We start from the raw sequence: 21,683 nt of genomic DNA on the forward strand, positions 1-21,683 counted from the left end.
ATAAGGTAAATTAAAAAGGCATATTAAAAATAATAATTTAATAATAATTATGTAACATGATGTGCACTGTGTCATTATTATATTCATATTATGTAATAAATATGTACTAAATAACATCTTTTATTTCTCTCCTTCCCTAGATTACCTAAATAACGTTTAATTAAATTTCTATTAAACCGCTTTTTGATTGTATTAAATTGGAATGATACATTTCGTTTAATTGAATTGATTAGTTGACAGTCAAAATCATACAAATGTGTAGTATCGTGATACCGCTTAGCGAGAAAATAATATTTAAAATGCCGCTTTTAAAACAAAAAAAACTCAAAAAGTAATCAAACTAGTTTGGAAAGACGCATTGTACCTGCTCCTATACTGATTTAGTTTTATTGTATGGCTTATGTCTGAGTTATTTTTTAGTCTAATTTTACAGAGATAATATTATAATTAAAAACGCACTGGAAAAATTAATGTGAACAGAAATTAATTGACCGCCTCCTGGTTCCAGTGGCTAACGAGTAAGTGTAGAACTGAAGAGCCCTGGGTTCTATTCTCGGTGGGAAAAAAAATGTCTTGGTCTGGCTGGACACAGAAAGCTTATCACCTACTTGTCCATAGAGAAAATCGATCAGTGAAACAGATATATGTCATCTGTCCCATACCCCACTAAAGCTATTTATAAAAATTTAGTTTATCAAAGAGCCAATACATCACGACACAAACACTTGTATAAATCCGATTCGATCTATCTATTTTGTGAAACACAATCTTATAATAAATTTGTGACGAAATAAATAATACTATTCGTAAAAATGTACTTGTTTTCAACGAATTTTAAGGCAGTGTACTTCAAAATGTACGCGAACTACGTAAATAATGCAATAAAAAAGTAAAAATAACGTTCAAACGAAAATATTATGATAATATGTACGGTTTCCCCCCAAAACTTGTTATTATATGCAATTAACTACCTACACTTGATCATACAATAATTAAAATAAAAAAAAGCATCAGGGACACTAAGTGAAATAATTCCAAAGATATTGTTTCTTTTATATGCCGATTCTATGGTGATTTAATTTAAAATTTCACAATTTTTGAAATCTTTCCATTAGTACCTGAGTCCTGAATGCCCTATGAAACTCATTTATAACCTAAACAGGTCCCAAACCGTCATTGGGCCCAACCTTTTCATATGCTTCATCAAGTAAACTACAAATTAGAGCTATATTTTCATCGTTCAATTTCCTACTGGAGGCCAATCGTATAGAAGGTTCCGGACAGTTCACTTCTATGTCCCTCAAGTATGCAGCAACCGTCATGGCCACTCCCTTGTGGAGGCAATAATTTGTGATATTTTTGAGGTAGCTGTGTTTCAGTCTGTCCGTTAGATCATCCTTTAAGTAGATATGTTTGACGGGGGACAATTCATCTCCTCTGAATGTGAAGTGCTTGAGGTTAGCGAGGGCTCTGAAAGGATATTTTGGTTGTAAATATTAATTGAAAGTACATGTAAACGGAATTTTAGTGCTTGACGCTTATGTCTTATGTCTATGTTCATTCAATATGCTATGATTCTTTTTAAGATTCAAGTTACACATTTTATTACTCAGTTGTGTTGTTAAAGATAAATTATATTTTTATAAAAAAATTTCTCTGACGTTCGTTGCTTTGGGAAATACCAAATGACCAAATGGCAACAATTTTCTATCAAACACATAAAGAATCATGTCAATCGGTTGAAAAGAAAACCCAAAGGTATTAAATAAAAATACAAAAAAAAAAACAGTCAAAAGTTGTTTTTAAAATAAATTGATATCAGATAGAACATAATAAATATAAAGGCGATTTAAGAAAATAAAATTGAAGAAAATTACACAAATGTACACAGCTCGCTACGGAGTATAAAATCTTCAATAGAGGAAAAGGGCTCACTTATTCAGTTTCCTGGAGTTGTCGTCAAGCTCAGCAATGATATTGGGTTGTTTTTCAATAATATCCAAGGCAGATATCGCGGCCTGCGTCAACATCGGCGGCAGTGACGCACTGAAACAGTATCCTGGAAGGAAATAACAATACCGTAAGGACGGAAATCTTTATATTTCCTCCATAATATTCGATGTATTATATTTTCTTTCTAATAATTTAAAGGTATATATGTATTAGTTTACAAACAAGGATTTCTGTTCATATTATGCCATAAGGACAAAGGTTTTTTTAAAGACTTATCGCTTCGTGTTATATTTATATTATAAATATGCCGGAAATAAAGAAAATTTATACAACTATATGAACATTGTCAGCTCGGCTTGTAAATATAAAAATACAATGCATATTTAAATTGATGCGTTTTTATTTTATATGTGTAGAAAAAAGTTACAAGTCATTTTTTTTTTAATTTTACAACTCATTTCTATATATATGAAAGAAAAATTACCTCATGTACTTCAGACAGTTTTGAAATATAGACGTCATTAGCAGAATCACAGATAATATAATACTCTCCAGAATTAAGAGCAAAGAGTCAGTGTTATTATTTAAACAATAAATAGATATTATGTTTATTCATTCTATATATACAATGCAAACATACCCAACCCCGAAAGTCTCTGATGCTCCACAATAAAGTGGGTACCGGCGCAGAAGCCGCCAACAGTCGCGAAGGAATGTTCTAGAGAACCGACGATCAGGTCTATCTCATCGCGTGGTACATTCAAATGTTCCGTTAGCCCGCGCCCGTGCTTGCCTATGACCTATAACAAGAAATATAAAGTGGTAGTTGAAAACAGTTAGACAAAAAGTTGAATGTTCGTCACAGCTTACGCCCGAAATGAATTCTGTATCTACTGTACAGCATTAACATAAATCTTTGATCATTGTTTATTTTTCGATCCATGTAATCTATAAGCCAAGATACGAACAATACTTCGATTGGTTATTTTTTAACCGAGTTCGAAAAAGGGGGGTTTTCGACTGTTTTTTATGTTTATTACCTCACAACCTTAAACTTGGTGGATCGATTTCGATGTTCTTTTGTTATTTGAAAGCTGACCCATTAAAATTGGGCCTAGTTCTGACAATATGAACTGACAAAATTTCTATAATTTTTTTCAGAAGTGGATCAATCTTTGGATGTGATTTACACATAAGGATCGATTAAAACCATTGGGCGTAAGTGTGACGCTTATGCGTAAAAGTGTACCGTGTTAAGAGTCGCAAACACCAGTGTACTATTTAAGGCTTTATTTTGTATGAAATATAATTCGAGAAAAGAGTGCCCATTCCATTTCACTATAACTATAATTAAGGGCAGTATAATTATGATTTTCGTGTGATTCAAAATCGATATACTTTCGTTAGTTAGGTATTAAATTGATGCTAAGTGAGTTCCTCAATTAATTGTGGAGAAATAGGCTAAATGGTGATAATTTGGTAGTCATTCATATGTGTGAACTACATTGCTTCTCAGGTTATCATATCCAACGAGTAAAATGGAACCCAGTTAACAAGACTAAGCTGTGTGTCTGTTTATCTGTTTGTCCGTCCGTCTATCATCAGGCTGTATGTCATGAACCGAGACGGTTCGACAGTTGAAATTTTGAGAGATATTTCTGTTACAATAACAAATAATAAAATAGCAAGGTTAAGCAACATTTTTTCATTTAACTAAAGTCTTTTGGAACAACAGCATAAGAATATATAATTGAATACTTGCAAAGTATATAGAGATTGGACCGATATGTATATCTTTCGAATAAGTATTTTTTACAAACAGAAATAAAATTTAAATAACGCCGTTTTTATCGTAATGAAAATGACAAATCAAGGCTAAGAGAAAGAACAAATGAAAATTTCATAATTTATACAGTATTTTATACGATATCTGATATTTATTGTGTGTACTACACCTAGAGAATGCCTTGATTTTATAACCGTTTTTTGTAGATTGTTTTTTTAAAAACACACACTAAATTTTAAGAGTTAAATGAAGGACAAAATTTCATAATCAGAAATATGCACTCACACCAATAGTTAAGCTTTCGTCCAAAATTATCCTTAATTTGAATCGTCTAGCCAGCTCCACTAGCCGTCTCAAGGGACACATCTCCCCGGTATTCATATAAATGCCTTCGGCCACCAAGAAGGCTCTTCTTTTGGGATTCAACTGTTTCTTATCAGCTGCCTCTTGGAGTAGTCTCTCAAGATCGTTCATATCATTGTGCTTGAAGTATATTATAGTGCTGCGAGAAGCGTCAAAGCCTTTTTGTATGGCGAACCATACTTTTTCATCTCTGTGAATGAAAAACATACCATAAGCTTATGCTAATAATTAATGAATGAAAATTCTTTATTGCGTAAAAATAAGCAGGCGTACAAAAAACTTAAATTAAATTCGCAAAGGGCGGCCTTATCGCTAGGTAGCGATCTCTACCAGGCAACCCTAACAACAAAGGAAAATAATGTTGTGCAATCAAATTTATTTGGATTGTCTTGTGTTCAATTTCTTATAAAATATGAATAAATAAAAAGTTAATGGTATTAAATTTGAATAATAAAAAAAACTTTGATTTTATATTGAAGGGATATAGCAAATAGTTCAAGAATGTTTGTATCTTTTATATTATTACTAGCTGCGCCCCGCGGTTTCACCCGCGTAAGTCCGTATCCCGTAGGAATATCGGGATAAAAAATAGATGTTGGCCGATTCTCAGACCTACCCAATATGCTTACCAAATTTCAGAGGAATCGGTCAAGCCGTTTCGGAGGAGTATGGCAACGAAAACTGTGACACGAGAATTTTATATATATAGATATTATTGTATATATATTTCTATATATTATTGAATATTTTATGTATCTTTTATAAACATATATTGTAAATATGAAAGTCTATCAATAACATACAAATTAAACCAACAAATCATAAGTTTCTAATTATTTAAGGAATTTGCCTTAGATTTTCCATTTTCCTGTTTACAAATCATATAAAATAAAAAACCAATGTGACATTATGAAATCAGCACATCATACTGTGTATCCTTTCCTACAGGAAATTATGTTTATTTCTATGTATTAACTTGCTGTTAGTCATAATAAAGACAATTAAATAACTCATTTGAAGATAAAATACATAATCTCATAATAAAATATTTAGGTACCTAAACCTTAAGTTGTGTAAAATATTGCCAAACTCAAAAAAAAAAAAAATTTGTAAAACCTTTTGTAAAAAACAAAAGTTTAAAATCCACATCAAAAGAATCTAAATTATTTCTTCATGATATGAAAATTTTGTTGCATTATAAAAAATAAAAATTTTATTAACTCACGCAAAAATAATGTCCCCCTTCTTGGCATATGCGGGAATAGCACTTGCTATTGTGGAAAATCCATATGAATAGACACAGGTTTCCTCCACTTGCAGAAACTTGGCTAAACGCTCTTCTAACTCCAAATGCACATCTATGGTACCATAGAATCCTCTTGGACCACAAGATCCGACACCATATTTATGCAAGGAATTTATTGCACTATCCATGATAGATTGTTCCTTATCCATGCATAGGAAGCTTGTAGCTCCGACATTCAACACATTATCGTCTATTTTCCCCATTAGAGGAGGTTCTTCTACTGGTATGTCGTCAACAAGAGGCAAGGGCTTCCACTCCAAAAACTTTTCCCTCGTCAATATAGGTTCAGATTTCTTACTCTTCTTAAGCCATAAGTACACGGAGCCGATGACTACTTGAAGACCAATGAGTACGGTCCACCAACTCGCCTAGTTATAATAATATAAATAGTGTTAAATTTTGTAATTAACCTTCAATAAAGTTGTGATGTTATATTTCTTACCGTATCGTATATATCCATTAAAATCATTGTGAATGAAAATTGGGTTAGCCCGGTGCTATATAAAGTACAAATGCATACAATTGAGGAAAGGATGAGTTTTTATGCATGAACTATCGAACACGACCATACGAATTTGTTGATCAGTGACATACATGTCAGTTTACTGTCAAAGTACAACTAAAATTGCTGTCAGAACTGTCAGCTACACAACTCTTTGGTAGTGTCCATGGTCTCATATAACAGACATGCCACAGACACATTGAAAAATTAACAATACAATATAGGTACATGCAAAATATTAAAAAACATAATTACGTAGAAGTTGTTTTTCTCAATAATTTATTGTAGTTAAATATTCATGTTTGTAACGATAAGTATGTTTATTTTTATGAGCAATAGGGTAACGCTTGATCACATTAGATGTAGTTTAGGGAAGTGCCCTCTTCCCTAGCAGGTATCTGTTCATTTAACTCTTGAAGACCCCCAAATTGTACTCATCGTCGATAAAAAATATGTGCTGTTCGTTAGTCTCGCTAAAAATCGATGATGGCTGGTCTGATTTTTATAATCATGGTTTTGGTGCAATACGGAGGCGGGTGAAGCAGCGTGCGGGAAAGCTAGTATAAAATAAAAATGAGATAGAATTTCCCCTACAATATTTATTTCAATTGTTATTATAGCGGCAACAGCACCATGGTGCATTCAGATGTACAGCCTGATAACTGATAGACAAACGAACAGCGGGATCTAAGTAACTACTAGGGTCAGTGTAAATACTTTCAGAAGTAGTAGTCTAGTATTATTTAAATAACACTGCTTAAGGTATTCTAAGACTGTGTGTTTTGATTAGGTATCAATTAAAATTATTACTATTAATTGCATAATCAAGGAACGATTAATCGAATATGACTCATTTGTTGCGTATTTTAGTACAGAGACTTGAATAAATTGTTCGAAAGAATTTCATTTATAGTATTCTGAAAACTTATGTAGAGTATTTGTAAAGAAATATATATTTTGCACTGTATTTGTATTTGAATCAATAAATTGTTAATATAAACTAACATAATTTAGGAGTGTTACATCGACATTGAGAGTAACATATTTTTTTGCGATGAGATCATTTGGTGAGTTTTCTATTTCTATTCTTTATGTGGATGTAGTTCGTGTTGTGACAAAGTTAAATAATAAATTGATGTTTACCTACCTAGTGGCGAATTTATTATAAACTTTCCCTAAAATAAATGTCACTTTTACTGTCACTGTCAAAATAATGAAGATTCAATGATTCAAAATATATTGTGATTTTCGGTTTAATTGACTTTATTTATATTAGCTAATATATTAATTAAAAGTTTAATAAAAATGAATTTCGGTGGTACATTAAGAGTTAATAAATTCGCATGTTTCACATTAGGTTTCGTGTTATTTCTTATAATTTACTGGAGATCTAGTGGTTCTGGATATCCTTCGGACACAAGTGATCTCGTAAGCATGAAATCGTTGTTAAATGCTGCTATCTATGCAGCAGAGCGAGGCGGTATCATGGTGATAGAGGGTAAAAACCGTGGATTAAAAATACACAGTAAAGGAAAGACAAAAGAAGGAGCGAATGATCCAGTCACTGACGCCGATTATGCCTCCCACTGTGCCATGTATTATACTCTTAAGAACGCCTTTCCGAAGCTAGCTATAATCTCCGAAGAACATTCGGTTGCTGAAAAAGATTGTCAGAATCAAGAACCAATAGATTTAGATTCAACTCCACAAGGACAGAGAATAATTAACTATATAAGTGACGAACTTGTTCTTGCGAAAGATGTTACGGTTTGGATTGATCCATTGGATGCAACACAGGAATATACAGGTGCTATAAATATTAACTTTAACCGTTATTTAGTTATAACAAAATAAATTGAATATTAAACATGATGTGGATGTTATAATGTTTCCCAAAAATTAGATTTTTATACTGTTGACATTTAAAAATACTAGTGCATAGAATACATAACTGTTTAGTGTATATCTGAGTCTAGGATCTGTTTGAATTGTAATAATATGCTAGAGTCTTAATATATAAATATTGTAACATTTCAGAAGCTTTATATTCTTATGTGACAACAATGGTGTGTGTTGCTATAAACGGAGTGCCAATTGTGGGTGTTATTCATTATCCATTCCCTCCAACCACATATTGGGGCTGGCTCATGAAGAGGACATCTAGCAATATTCCAAAAGTTTTATATGTAAGTTTTTTATTATCTGCTACTAGCTTTCCAACTGCTTGTTTAAAGAAAATGAACAGTTTTCATACATGTCACATTTCTGATATAGTGCCATTTATCAGAATAAATATTATTGGATGTTTCTTCCCAATAGAAGTAGCCTTTGTCATAATATAACTCTTAAACCTCCTGTCTATCTTCAGTCTAATCATTCACCTGATTATATCTATAAAAGAATTTCAATACAGAGATTCATTCAAGCACCTACCTGCTTTGGAATTCACTATAAAACTTTTTTATCTTTCAGAAAGAGGACAACAAACTACATCCCAGGGTCATAGTGTCCAGATCTCATCCTGGGAAAGTGGCAGATATGGCCAGCAAGGCATTCGGGCCAAAAACATCAATAACACCCTCAGCTGGTGCTGGAAACAAATACATGAGTGTTGTGAATGGTACACATGATGTATACTTACATGAGACGGCAATCAAGAAGTGGGACCTTTGTGCAGGACATGCTATTCTTAAAGCCAATAACGGTACAGTGACCACTACCAAAGGAGAACGCATAGATTATTCAAGTGAGAGCAATGTGGTAGTCTCTGATGGGATACTAGCTACATTGTACGATCATCACTTTTATTTGGATAAGCTTAAAACGGTTCTATAGTGTTGTTGCCTCTTTTTTTTCTTGATGTTTACTAAAGCATCCTTGTTATGCACATTGTGTTATATTACTGTTAAATTCTATCAAAGTGTAATGGCGTACATACAAGGGCTTTTTGGATGGCTGTCGAATTTATGTAACAATTTTAATGTACATATTAATTACATTTGATTGAATGCATATTTTAATTAAATTGACGTATATGAGTAGCAGTTTGCCTGCTTTGTTCAACATCTTGTGCCATTCAGTAACATGATATTGTGCCACAGAACAGATAGTAGGTTAGAAGAGGCCTTGTGGGCGGGGCAGGCGCGATGAGAAATAAATTGCATTTGCGGGATGTGAGTGCAAGTGAAGCACCGTGATCGTGGTAACTTGAAGGTAAGTGAGAGATAAGCGTCGACACGCGTTGTAATAAAAATTTTCTAATCCCTTATTTGTTCTGTGGTGACAACCCTACTAAGGCATCATTTTCGCCTTTGAGAATGTAATTTCACTGAGTGTTTTTTTTACATTTTGGTCTTAAAATTACTTAGGTTGTGCTATTTTTGTTTAGCTACGTCCCATAGACAAAACAATTAATTCATGGATATGTCGATATTGTTCTAATTTTGGGTTATAAATATATATTGTACATATTTATTACATTGTGTGTGTTTTTAAGGTGTCAAATAAGTACATTATTAATCATATCATATTTTTGTTCCTAATTTATAAAATATAATAAGTGACTAATTTTATTAGTTTTACCGAATTCGTTTTAGACTAGGTACCAGTAGATACCATTTTTGTATGAAGCAATTTATATACTATACACAATCAATGTTTAAAAGTTTATAGTTAGTAGTACACTGAGTAAACCCAAAGACAGATATAGTATTTCATGTATTTAAGAATTAAAATAATTATATTTATTCAAAACAAAAAAAATAATAATTTAAAAGCAATAAATAGTTGTGTTACATTGGTCACAAACTTAAAATTTGTGAACGATATTTGTTGTAATATAAAATATTTGATACAGAAGCTAAAGTAATTTGTATATAGAATTATAATATTTATTTAAGGTGACGGTTTGTGATTAAATTTTTTATTGTTTTGTAAAAATAATGTCCATATTAATTTAAATTTGTTAACATTTTGTGTATTTAAATTGTACATAAATAGATATTTATGAGAAACTTAAAATATGTTTAATTAATCATTCCTTTTCTAACTCACACATTAACATAACCATGGTTAATAGATTGTATTAAGGGATCAGAGTGTAGACAAATAACAATTTTATGTAGGAGTTGAGCTTAGTTTGAGCACTAATTGGGTCAGCTCACAACAGGGAAAGTAACACGACTCCACAGAAGATGGCCGTTAAATAGTAGCATATACTACTGTATTTCGTTAGAGTCGTAGGCGGCCCATTTTCCTCACCTTCCCAGTCCATTCCTTATTACCGTCACTATTCCTTTCCTTATCTCTTAAATGCGAGCAATACGATAGTTATCGCTTATCAGGCAATTAATCGGTTGCCGCTCTAAGATAAAAAAGACAAGATATAAAATTAGGTTCAGATATTTTGGTATGGTTTGGATGAAGTCGGTTAGTAGCGCGTAATAAATAAGGTCTCAGGTCTTCTCAGAATAAAATTGTATTCCATAGATGTATATTCCGTAAATGAAACTAAGGAGATGATTGAATAATTTATTGAACTTTTATAACCTATAATACATTTATTCATAACTGACTGCTTCACTTATACATTTCATCAAATTTGCCGTTTACAATTTGAGATGGGCGATCGCGAAATCATTTAAATAATATTTTACAGTTGATTTACATTTTTTACGCTCGTTGTTTTGTGAGCGATTTGTTATTTGTAACGCATTTGCTGTTTATTATAAGCGATACATGATAATTTTAAACCTTCGGTAGCTTTAATGTTTTGATTTTTTTGCGTTATCATGTTAAATGTTTTAAATTGACCGTTAAAATCTTAACAATAGATAATAGCCAAGTCTTTGTACATATTTTGACTAATATAATATAATCTTTACGGACTACACGCGCACACAAACAAAATTGTACTTCTCAAATCTCGCGCCATTTCAATCGACTTCCGCTTTCGCCCATCTCCACAATAAAATCTATTAAGCATTTCCAGTCGCAAAATAATTAACTACACAAAATTTCCAAGCATCGAACCACAGAACACAAACGTCAAATCTATTTGACATTGACAGTCCATTTGGCGGCAAAACAGATAAAAATAATTTAGCACAGCCGCCTATAAAATCGCACCGTCCGTCCGTATATACATAACATTATATGTTAACTTTATCGATAACACTTATCACAAGTTCACGTTTATCGTCCATGCTCGATATAGCAAGCGAAAGGTGTTACACTGAATCATCTGAAAATTAAAATGGGACATGTTACTTTTCATAACTCGTATAATTCATTAAATAAATTTTGATATATGGTATAAATTCTGTAGAGTGTCATCGACACTTCTTATTGTAATATGTATTTTATTATCACAATGAATAAAACACTTTCTGGACCTGAGTTTAAACAAATATAATCGGTACTTCTATACGTTCGAAACGTTGGCAACTTTTTTTGATAAGATAGTTGTACATTTTTCCGAAAATATAACAAATGCTTTTTTATTTAAAAAAAACCCTTTCACTAGTGTGTAACAGTATGTAACAAATAATCGTACAGACATTTGCAGTTGAAGTGATATAGAAAATTAAATTTAAATGAAGTGATATATAAATATTCACATTTATCGATTTTCATTTCTAAAAAAAAAATTATAAAGATTAGTCACAATTTATAGTATGAACTCGCCGCGGCTTCGCATTTAGTGCATATATATAGCCTATTCCCCTAAAAATAAAGCTCTCTAATCCTTTTGAAATTGGCCCAGTAGTTTATGTGTGATAACATTACAAACATGCATAGAAAATCGCAAAATATTTCTCCTTATATATTAGTAAACATCCTATAATATTAGTTTAGATACTCGGAATGTTTAATGTAACGATTATCAAGAGATACGGTTTTCAGATAAGAGATAAACACACTTTTACCGTAATATCGCCACTATGACATGCCATGTACAAACTATTAACCAATGTTACTTTGTAATGTTAATGAACAGAAGCTAAAAGAGCTTTTTATTTCGTTTTGTGTGTTCGTTTGTCTCAATAAACTAGTAAAGGAAATCTAATCCAATATTGCTAAAAGTTAAATTGATACTAAAAATGAGTATTTTAGCATAAGACAAAACTAAACCACCTTCAAATTTAATTTTTAGTTTTATAGCATTGAAATGCTTTATGGCTAGGCTAGGCGTTGCTACGGTTAGGCAAGATACGCAGGTTCGAATCCTGCCTCGTGATCAAATTTTTTCTATTCTTTCAAAATTTCCACCTTCAAATTGTCAATACTAGATCATACTAGCTGCGCCCCGCGGTTTCACCCGCGCAAGTCTGTATCCCGTAGGAATATTGGGATAAAAACTTACCTTCGTGTTATTCCAGTTGTCTAGCTATCCACGTAGAAAATTCGGTTCAGCAGTTTTGCGTGAAGGAGTAGCAATACATACACATACATACAAATTTTCGCATTTATAATATGAGTAGGTATAAATAGTCATTTATTCTTAAACCAGCTGCACCCGGCAAACGCTGTTCTGCCTTACTCTGATCATTTAGAGGTATGAAAAATAGAAATATTAGCCGATGATATAGAATGTTAGCCGATTCTCAAACATACCCGATATGCACACAAAATTTCATAAGAATCGGTCAAGCCGTTTCGGAGGAGTATGGCAACGAAAACTGTGACGCGAGAATTTTATATATTAGATTTCACTAAATTATTCCACAATCATACGTACCATGGTACCACCATTTTGTTTTCTTAGGATTTTTATTGCATGTTTTTACGTAAAACGAATTGTCCGGCGGTCGTTTCTGAAAAATAATAAGATTACAGTAATTATTTTAAGGATTTATTAACTTCGTCGCAATATTTTGTATGTGCGAGTATTATGTATTACATTTAGTTTACAATATAATTAAGTTATTATATAATGACATCGTCATTATGGCGTGGTCATTATTTTCTATGTTTGCTGAAAAAAATATAATAAAAAGCGATGCAAGTTCGAATCCCACTACGATATTTTTCAATATCCCTCACTCAAATTAATTCATCCAATCGAGTCTCTCCTCTAAGCAATAATCATAGACACGATAGATAGGCAAGCGACTTGCACGGAGATCGCGGTGGTATAGTTGTATTTATGATTTTTAATTTTAGAACAATCTTTTTTTTTTCAAACAGTCTCACCGATCCAGCCAACCAAAGAGTCTCACCTTCTCTTTACAGCTACTAAGCATAGACACGATAGACAGACAGACGGACTGCACGGAGAGCGCCGGCGACCAGTCGTCGGTGAGTATCGACAGGCAGATGTGCCCGTTCGAGTACACGTGCGGGTGCACCGGTATATTGTTACCTACGAACGTTACCTGCAACAATGCGTATGGGCAGTGATCAATAATTGATTTTGTTGCCCACTTTGTTGTGGGAGTCGAGCACGCTTCGGCACGAGCGAGTTAGGCCAACACGCACCGGGGTAGGACCTCCCCTTCCCCACAGAAGACCGGCATGAAATAGTAGCATGCTACTGTGTTTCGTACGGCGAGTAGCAGAGCCGGAAGATTGTTTCTTTTTCTTCACCTTTCCCAAATCCCTTAACCCATAAAAGCGGGCAGCGCGTTTGCAGTCACTAACTCTGCGAATGTTCATGGGCGGTGGTGATCGCTTACCATCAAGCGAACCAACCAACTTTGTTGCCCGCTGTGACATAAAAAACCAACATGTCTCTGAAATGAAGGGTGTTGTCATCATCGCTTTCGTGTAACCACTACAATTAAATTCCGGGCATCACTTAATGACATATTTGACACTTTTGATTTAGAAGGATAGCAATTAAATACACATTTCAAAAATAAATTGGTCTCCCTGTACCGAGCTTTCGAGTCATCCAGCCTGATAAATTATATACATAAAAAAAATGTAAACATTTAATATGTGACACAATTATAGACACCAAAGTTGATAAACTATTACAATATCAATGTACGAATAGATTATAGTCTCAATAAGCCACATACGTCGCAAAACCACGCGAGTTTCCTACGTTCCAGCTAGTCAACTACAACAAAAAAGAGGTGATTACAATAGAACGAAAGAAAATCTATACGTCACGCATTTACGCATTACGTACGTAAACACGTCCACTAAGAGGCAACATGCGTCAAACGCAAGGCAATATAACATAATAAAATTAAGTTACATAGCCGTGATTCAATTTTCAATAATACAAACATTACATCACAAACAACTGAATCATAAAAATAGATGTGCATCACATTAAATCGCTCGTAATTCATCGACCCAATGATTCGTCGTGGTGATCGTGAAGTAAATATTGCAAGTTTTGAATTAACATTCATGGAAAAATATTCATAAAACGTTGTTTCAAACTTATCAAAGCTTGTTATGGAATCAAGGTAACTGATAAGCATATATACGTATACACTCGCCGTACTAAATGCAAAACTGTGTGTGTGATGGTAATTTAAATATGCAAGTCTTAACAGAGTAACGCTCAACCCAGGATATGTTGAATTCCTGTTTCCTACTAATATTATAATCGTGAAACTTGAATGGGATCTTTACGAGAATAAAGCAGGTTATCCTTATTGGATCTATATAAAATGTTGCTACAGAGAAAGTATTCTATTAGCATATAGTTACTTTTTACAGGAGAACCACACAGATCTTGCAGTTTCCAGCATTTACCGATTTTTTCTGTGCTAGTACTCTATATTTCTAGATTAAGCATTATAATGCTATAAGTGTATGCACAACACCTTTTTTATCGAAAAATATACAGGAGTATAAAATACTAGCTGCGCCCTGCGGTTTCACACGCGTAAGTCCGTATCCCGTAGGAATATCGGGATAAAGTTATTGCCTATATGTTATTCCAGTTGTCCAGCTATCTACGTACCAAATTTCATTGTAATCGATTCAGTAGCTTTTGCGTGAAAGGGCAACAAACACACACGCATCCTTACAAACTTTCGCATTTATAATATTAGTAGGATTCATGGCCCTAAGACGTCAGTCAGTCGTGGTCATCAGGTTTGTTTTAGATTATAACCTACGTCATGGTGTCTCAAAAGTAACATAGTACATCTAACAAATAGAGCAAATACACGCGAAATGTCAGGTTTTTAACACGCCTCTGTTAGCTGTATGTCTTTACAGGGGAAGTTCAAATGTAACAGAGTTCTATAGACTTTAGTTTGACCCACTTTAAATAGACTGATTTAATACAAACTTTGGCCACCTATAAATACGAATTTATCTCGTCATCCTGGTTAAGATCGCTAGGCTACTATCGCTTAATTTTTCATTTGAAAGCTGGTGCCAATCGTGTGGACCCATATAGATATGGTCTAGTTTTAATTTGAGGGCGATTCTTTTTTTTTTTGTTAAAAAATAATTATTGATACCAATAGACCATACCTACGTCTTATAATTTATATGAAACATATTCCATGTCAGGAACTGTAAGTCAAACTTTGAATATGCATTTATGATATTCCAAACACGTAACTGAACGTGGAAAACAGGAAATCAAATGTCTATTTGCATCTAACTGACTATTGATCTAAGTAGATCTTGATACTTCCAAACTGCAGTTTCGGTATTAGTTCACGACTGTTGATGCATTAGCTTTGCTAGCTTTACGTAAGGTTCCGTACCCAGAAGATACAATTTCGTAGATGGTACGGTATGGTATCCTATTACTAAGTTTTGCTATCCCGTCTGTTTTTTCCCTTCTGTCTGGCTGTAGAATGTATCTTATAGCCCGTACCAGTTAGAACATTTACACTTTCACAGATGTTGTATTTCCGTTGCTGCTACAACAACAAATAATAAAAAATCAACAACATAAATTCGATGGGTGATCAATTTTTTGTGCAGTTGCTATTTATCTTATTTTACGGAACCCTCAGCGTTGCAAATGTTATTCGCACATGACCTATTAGTTTAATATTACAAAGGACAACAGAGGTGGTGTGACGCCTGATGATAGGTGATCAACGCCCATGATAAGTTACATGAGTAGGGCTTTTGCAAAGGCGTTGCCCGCTTTTATGGGCTAAGGATGTAGGATAGTGGGTATTTGTGAATTTTTTTCTTTTTATGAAAGTTCAACATTTATTGAAGTGAAACTTCTTTAGAATCGTTGTGATTTCAAACCTGATGCAACGGAAAAACGACAGGTAAGGGACACCAATACACAAATGTATAAATGAAGCCGGGAAAGAATGAGACAGAAATATACATACATACTATTTTATATTTTATATATATTCATCTTGTTCTTTTGTAGATTTACTGAAGTTTCACTTCTATCGTGCGTGAATCGCACACACACCTTTTTTTAACTTATTGTTATGTAGCTGTTGTGCAGTTTGATGTTCCGATTAAAATTTTCCATATATTTCTTAAGAATGCCTATCGGTTACAATCATTCACGTACCTGTAAATTCTATAGTACATATACAATAGGAATGACCTTTGGACCTTGCATACATTTAGATATATAGATATATTTACATATGTTTTGTTAATATTCAAGATTAATCCAAGATTCTTTGTACGTTTTCTAGCTGCGAATAGGTTTAGAAATCTTCATTTCGCGTCGAAAATTTCCTGCGCTAGATAATAATTAGATAAATTAACAGACTGGATGAATTGTTCTGACCGTAATTGGGCGTTAATTGGTGGATCACTGTACGCGTTAAAACATTGAAAAGTACAATGTATTGGATCGTAGTTATATAAAGTTTTGGTCGAATCGTCTTTCATTGGCATCTGTTTCTTAACAACTTTTGCAACATAAATGTTATACCACGTATATAGGATGGTAAGCAATAAGAAAATTGAGAGAAAAATTGAACATCAAAACGATGAAAATATACAAAAAACACAATAAATATGGTGATCACTGATCACGAGATCGACGAACTGAAAATCTTATTAATAGGTCACTATCAGTCTTTGATGAGATCATAAAATATTTATGATCATTAATTTACTGCCTTCTTGTACTAACATTGTTAGGATGACAGCGTTCTGTAGATATGGACCTCAGAGTACGTTTCCTTGGCAACGAAGATCATACCCATCAGTGAATAATGTAAAACATTTAAGTAAATGGTTGGTAATTTATCTACGGTTTAAGCGTTCTTCTCCTAGCTTCGTTAAAGCCGACGAAAGTAAGAGTTACATGATATTATGATCATCAATTTAATAACACCCGGAACAGCAGGAGGATTAGAGGTGCCTTCATACATTTGTCACATTTCGAAGAGCATGCAAAACTGGACAAAGCTCTAATTAGTCGGTTAACATTGAAGCTCGTTTATCAAACGATAAAGAATAAGTTGAAGTAACAAGTGAATCCGCAATTAATAGGATATGAAAAGGGGTATTTAACTAAACTTAAAGAACCAGGTACGCTTCAAAGATCGTCAGAAGACTTGATAAGATGAAAAGTGAACCTTTCTACAGAGAAGTCACGAAGTTATGAAAGAACGTACACTACGAAAGTGTTTTTTTGCTTCAACGTAACAACCTTGGTAAGCAGATAAGAAACAAAGGAAACGACTAAATCAATTACACCAATTAGGGTTGAGGATATTTATAACTCTGCACATTGATATGGACCAAGCAGGTGCAAAATACGAATCAAATTGCTGCAAAAAATTATCAAACTATCGTGGAAATAACTGAATTTACATATAATTATAAGTCACAAAAAAAAATCCATTATTTTCGGAATAGTTAATTTTTTAAAATTCATGTCTATATGATGATATTTCTTGAAATTTCCTACAACGTGTTACAAGTCGTTTCGTAGATTTGTCTATAATCAGATTAGAAGCCTTACTTGTGGGTACAGTAAGAAGACTATAATTTTGTTACCGAAATCTGTAACGGATTTTATTTTGTTAATCTTCTTAACCAGAGCTGTGTATTTTGTATAACAGAAGAAATTAAAGAGACCTTTTTTGGTTCGTGTTAAAGAATAAATAACGACGCACACGCTAAATTCGGAGTGGTTTAATAGATGTTATTATACGTAGAAACCTTTTCAATTACAATAGATAGACTATTGAAAAAACCCCACCAAAATCCGTTGCGTAGTTTAAAATATTTAGGATTATGTAGGGACAGACAAAGAAAGACGACTTTGATTTATACTCTGTAACGATAAACTTATTTAGTTGCTTTGACTCCCATTGTAGTACCATACCATGATTGCGACACACCAGGAAGGTTTATTTCAAGAACAGTGCAATCGTTTAATTATGTAGATAAGGAAGTATATGTGTGTTTGTACGATTGAATAGATAAGTCGCAAGGACGCGACTATTCATTTATCTTTTAATTAATGGTACGCACGGAAAATCATTAAATGACCAGCAATTATGCAGCTATTAAAGAAAAATATATACATGTGTGTGTCATGATCAATTCATGTCGGATACGAAAGCATGAAGTTAGCGTGAGATGACTTGAACGGTCTGAAGTTTGTTGCGATTGGAGATGAAAAATCTTCATCTGGAGTGGAGAGACATAGACTGATAAAACAAAGTTTTAATACCAAAACGATACTATCCTATGAGAACTACTGTTACATACATTACTCTGGTCGTACTAACTCAGATAAGTGAATTCCCGTGTCGTGAAATTTATATTTATGATTGTCTCAACTGGGAATCAAACCCAGAACCTATGGGTTCTACACTCACTGGGTAACCACTGTACCAAGGAGGCGGTCAGAACTTCTGCTAGGTGTTCTTAAATTCTCAATGCAAATGCTATAACATCTTTTTCATGAAATTTACATTTTAATCAGGATATCTCAACCATCAACTATAAACATTTGTATCATAAATCATCTTGCTATGCAAAACTTAACTGTCTGTATATAATAAACTAGCAGTTCGCCCGGCTTCGCTCGTGGTTCATACATAGCCTATAGCTTTCATCAATAAATGGGCTATCTAACACTGAAAGAATTTTTCAAATTGGACCAGTAGTTCTAGAGATTAGTGTGTTCAAACAAACAAACTCTTCAGCTTTATAATATTAGTATAGACAAAATAATCAATGTTACAACTTTAATTAAATATAAATAATTAAAAATAAATAAAATCTTTATTTAGCCAAAACACTATACCTTACATAACTGTGCACATTGCCTCTTAAATTAGAAAAACTATGTATTTTAAGAGCCAACGTACCTCCTTATAAATAAGTAATAAAATATAAAAAGAACTTACCTCAGGTGAATCAAATGGATATTTATTAGTGAATTTGAATTGCAATACGAATTTTTCTCCCTCATATAATGTGCCCGGTACACCTTCCATGTGAATTGTCCACCTGCAAAATTATTACATTGAGGTTACATATTATGTCCCTACTAGCTTTTCAGCTGCAGATTCGCTTGCATAGCAAAAGGAAATACCAATGGGAATGAGATGTTTGTTTGTGGCTAAAAGGAATCTGTGCCAATTTCTGTCCTCCAAACTATCTCCCAAAAAAAAAAAAATAAATAAATATCAAATTGCTCAGTTGCAATGCTAAAGAAAGATAAACAAATAATGCCATAGTAAATATAAATACTCCAATGGCAGTTTCACCAAAACCATCTCATTTGCTCTTACACACTATACAGGGATAAGGAAATCATCTAATCCTGGGGATTCACAATCAGGATAATCAGATGATCTCATAAAATTATTGCACTGATCCTTGCTAAGTAAACAAAGTTTTAATGTGCCTATTTAAAGGGGCAAAATTTGAGTCGAAGGGATGTTAATTACATACAAACATACAGTTGAAGCTCATAAAAGTGTTGTAAAAAACAGACTTTCGAGATTTGGAATACTGGTCAGGAATTATGATAAATGACTGTTATAAATATAAATATTTGGATAAGTTGTTGGAAAGTTTTAAGTATGCACTGTTACGTTTATATGTGATGTATAAAAGTTATGACTCCTTCATGAAATTAATGAAATGTTTGATAGTAATCAAAGTATAAAAAATTCAACAAAAAAAATTGCTGTTTTCTCTAAAAGAAGTCATCAACACCCCACACTAACTGATAACAATTTCTAAACCAAAAAAACACAAAAATATATTTGAATTGAGGATTTTTTGGGAATGTAGGTAAAAAACAAAATTATTCCCAAATAAATAACACATTCAATGTTAAAGCTCAAGTGAGTCATGCAGTACCTATGTTTAACTTCATACATGAAGTAAGTTTCACTTATTTATTAATGGGTTTACAAGAAATATATTAAAGACTTCACATGTATTTTACTAGATGTAAAGTTTTTTGTGGGAATCTGTCCAGCTGTTTCAGAGAAGAATGGGAATATCATTGTGGCAGAAGAAATTTAAATATAAGATTGCATATTTTATTAATTTTACATCAAAATGATGGTAGTGAATTCAGAGGTTGGCTTAAACAATAGCAAAAACTAAAAGTAGAATAAATCTGTTTAAACAAAGACTTACGACAAAAACGTTACTACCAATCTTTTTTCGATTCTAAGCATACAAATTTAAAATATATCAGATTTTTATGTACTGTCCACTAAAATTGAAATATGTATTATAAACTCATAGAGGGTTCTTACTGGAGTCTTATTATACAAAAACAATATTTACTTATATGAATAGAAAAGGGAACTACATGCAATGATCCTATGTTTTAGATTCAATGTTACCTAACAATTATATTATACTACTTCCTACTATCCTACTAATCTTATAAATGCCAAAGTTTGTAAGGATGTGTGTGTTTGTTACTCTTTTATACAAGAACTACTGAACCAATTGCAATGAAGTTTGGTATGTAGACAGCTGGGCAACTGGAATAATATATACGCAACTTTTTATCCCAATATTCCTCCTCGTATCCCGTGATACGGACGTACGCGGGTAAAATCGCGGGGCGCAGCTAGTTGCTGCATAAATCAATAAACTGACCATTAGTTATATTATATATAATTTAGAGGCGTGTTTATTATTGATCTGATAATATGATTATGAAACAGTAACAACTGTCTTAAGTTTTATTAAATCTAAGCATGCTATGTTTTGGAACTCACAAAACATTATTTCTTTTTGGTGTTATGCAGTTACCATCGTAGATTTATTATTATATGTTAGTTACGATTGATTTATACGACGATAAATAGGTCACTTACAGTGTTAGATTTTGGCTGGCTTGATCACCGTCTACCGTCACTCCTGGTGGTGGTTCTTTCATTAGAGACATAAGTTCTTTCTGTAATCTCCTCTGTAACATCATAATCTATTCAATTATACGTATAATTCAATATAATGTTATTTTATAATCAACACAAATATCGTTACAAAACAACAATACGAAAGTCAGACAAAATCACAAAAATATCTATGAAGAAAACTGTCACAAAGTAACTTTGAATAAATAATATTTAAAGATGTGAACTGTTAATTTAACATCAGCATAAAAATCCCTATTGAATTACTCTAGCGTGACGCGCAAAATAAGTGAAAAATGTTCTGTGTGTTACGATATTTTGATTAAATTTTACAAACCTCAGACGGAGACATAGCCGCCATTATACCAATCCAATTTATTAATGTTGCCAATTAATAACGTAATATTGTAAATATTTTGACATAACTTAATTATTAAAAATGGCAAACGTAATCATATTTATATCCACCTATCTAGTTTCTAAGTTACAACCGGTGAACAAACCAAA

The 21,683-nt window shown here is 32.8% G+C and overlaps 3 protein-coding genes across 4 annotated transcripts; 1 reads left to right on the forward strand and 2 right to left on the reverse strand.

Moving 5' to 3' along the window:
* Positions 1–231: 231 nt before the first annotated feature.
* On the reverse strand, positions 232–6,018 carry LOC119840691 (serine palmitoyltransferase 1). Its single transcript, XM_038367398.1, has 6 exons — positions 5,851–6,018; positions 5,328–5,776; positions 4,025–4,292; positions 2,594–2,753; positions 1,936–2,059; positions 232–1,470 (listed from the first exon to the last, which is right to left on the reverse strand). Exons 1-6 carry the CDS (start codon positions 5,875–5,877, stop codon positions 1,155–1,157), a joined length of 1,344 nt encoding a protein of 447 aa, XP_038223326.1. The 5' UTR covers positions 5,878–6,018; the 3' UTR covers positions 232–1,154.
* A 603-nt stretch (positions 6,019–6,621) lies between these two features.
* Positions 6,622–9,672, forward strand: LOC119840693 (putative inositol monophosphatase 3). 2 transcript variants are annotated; one of them, XM_038367400.1, is made up of 4 exons: positions 6,622–6,977; positions 7,268–7,717; positions 7,948–8,096; positions 8,383–9,672. In XM_038367400.1, the coding sequence occupies exons 1-4, from the start codon at positions 6,965–6,967 to the stop codon at positions 8,743–8,745; spliced, it is 975 nt and encodes a 324-aa protein (XP_038223328.1). In that variant the 5' UTR covers positions 6,622–6,964; the 3' UTR covers positions 8,746–9,672. The 2 variants fall into 2 exon arrangements, with proteins under 2 accessions (XP_038223328.1, XP_038223327.1); XM_038367399.1 differs by lacking the exon at positions 6,622–6,977 and having other exon boundaries at positions 7,019–7,717.
* A 1,023-nt stretch (positions 9,673–10,695) lies between these two features.
* Positions 10,696–21,658, reverse strand: LOC119828159 (ubiquitin-conjugating enzyme E2 W). Its single transcript, XM_038350253.1, has 6 exons — positions 21,514–21,658; positions 21,138–21,229; positions 19,194–19,296; positions 13,131–13,286; positions 12,650–12,725; positions 10,696–11,152 (listed from the first exon to the last, which is right to left on the reverse strand). The coding sequence occupies exons 1-6, from the start codon at positions 21,535–21,537 to the stop codon at positions 11,139–11,141; spliced, it is 465 nt and encodes a 154-aa protein (XP_038206181.1). The 5' UTR covers positions 21,538–21,658; the 3' UTR covers positions 10,696–11,138.
* Positions 21,659–21,683: the final 25 nt, after the last annotated feature.

This window comes from Zerene cesonia, chromosome 7, assembly GCF_012273895.1.
Source record: "Zerene cesonia ecotype Mississippi chromosome 7, Zerene_cesonia_1.1, whole genome shotgun sequence".
NCBI lineage: Eukaryota > Metazoa > Arthropoda > Insecta > Lepidoptera > Pieridae > Zerene > Zerene cesonia.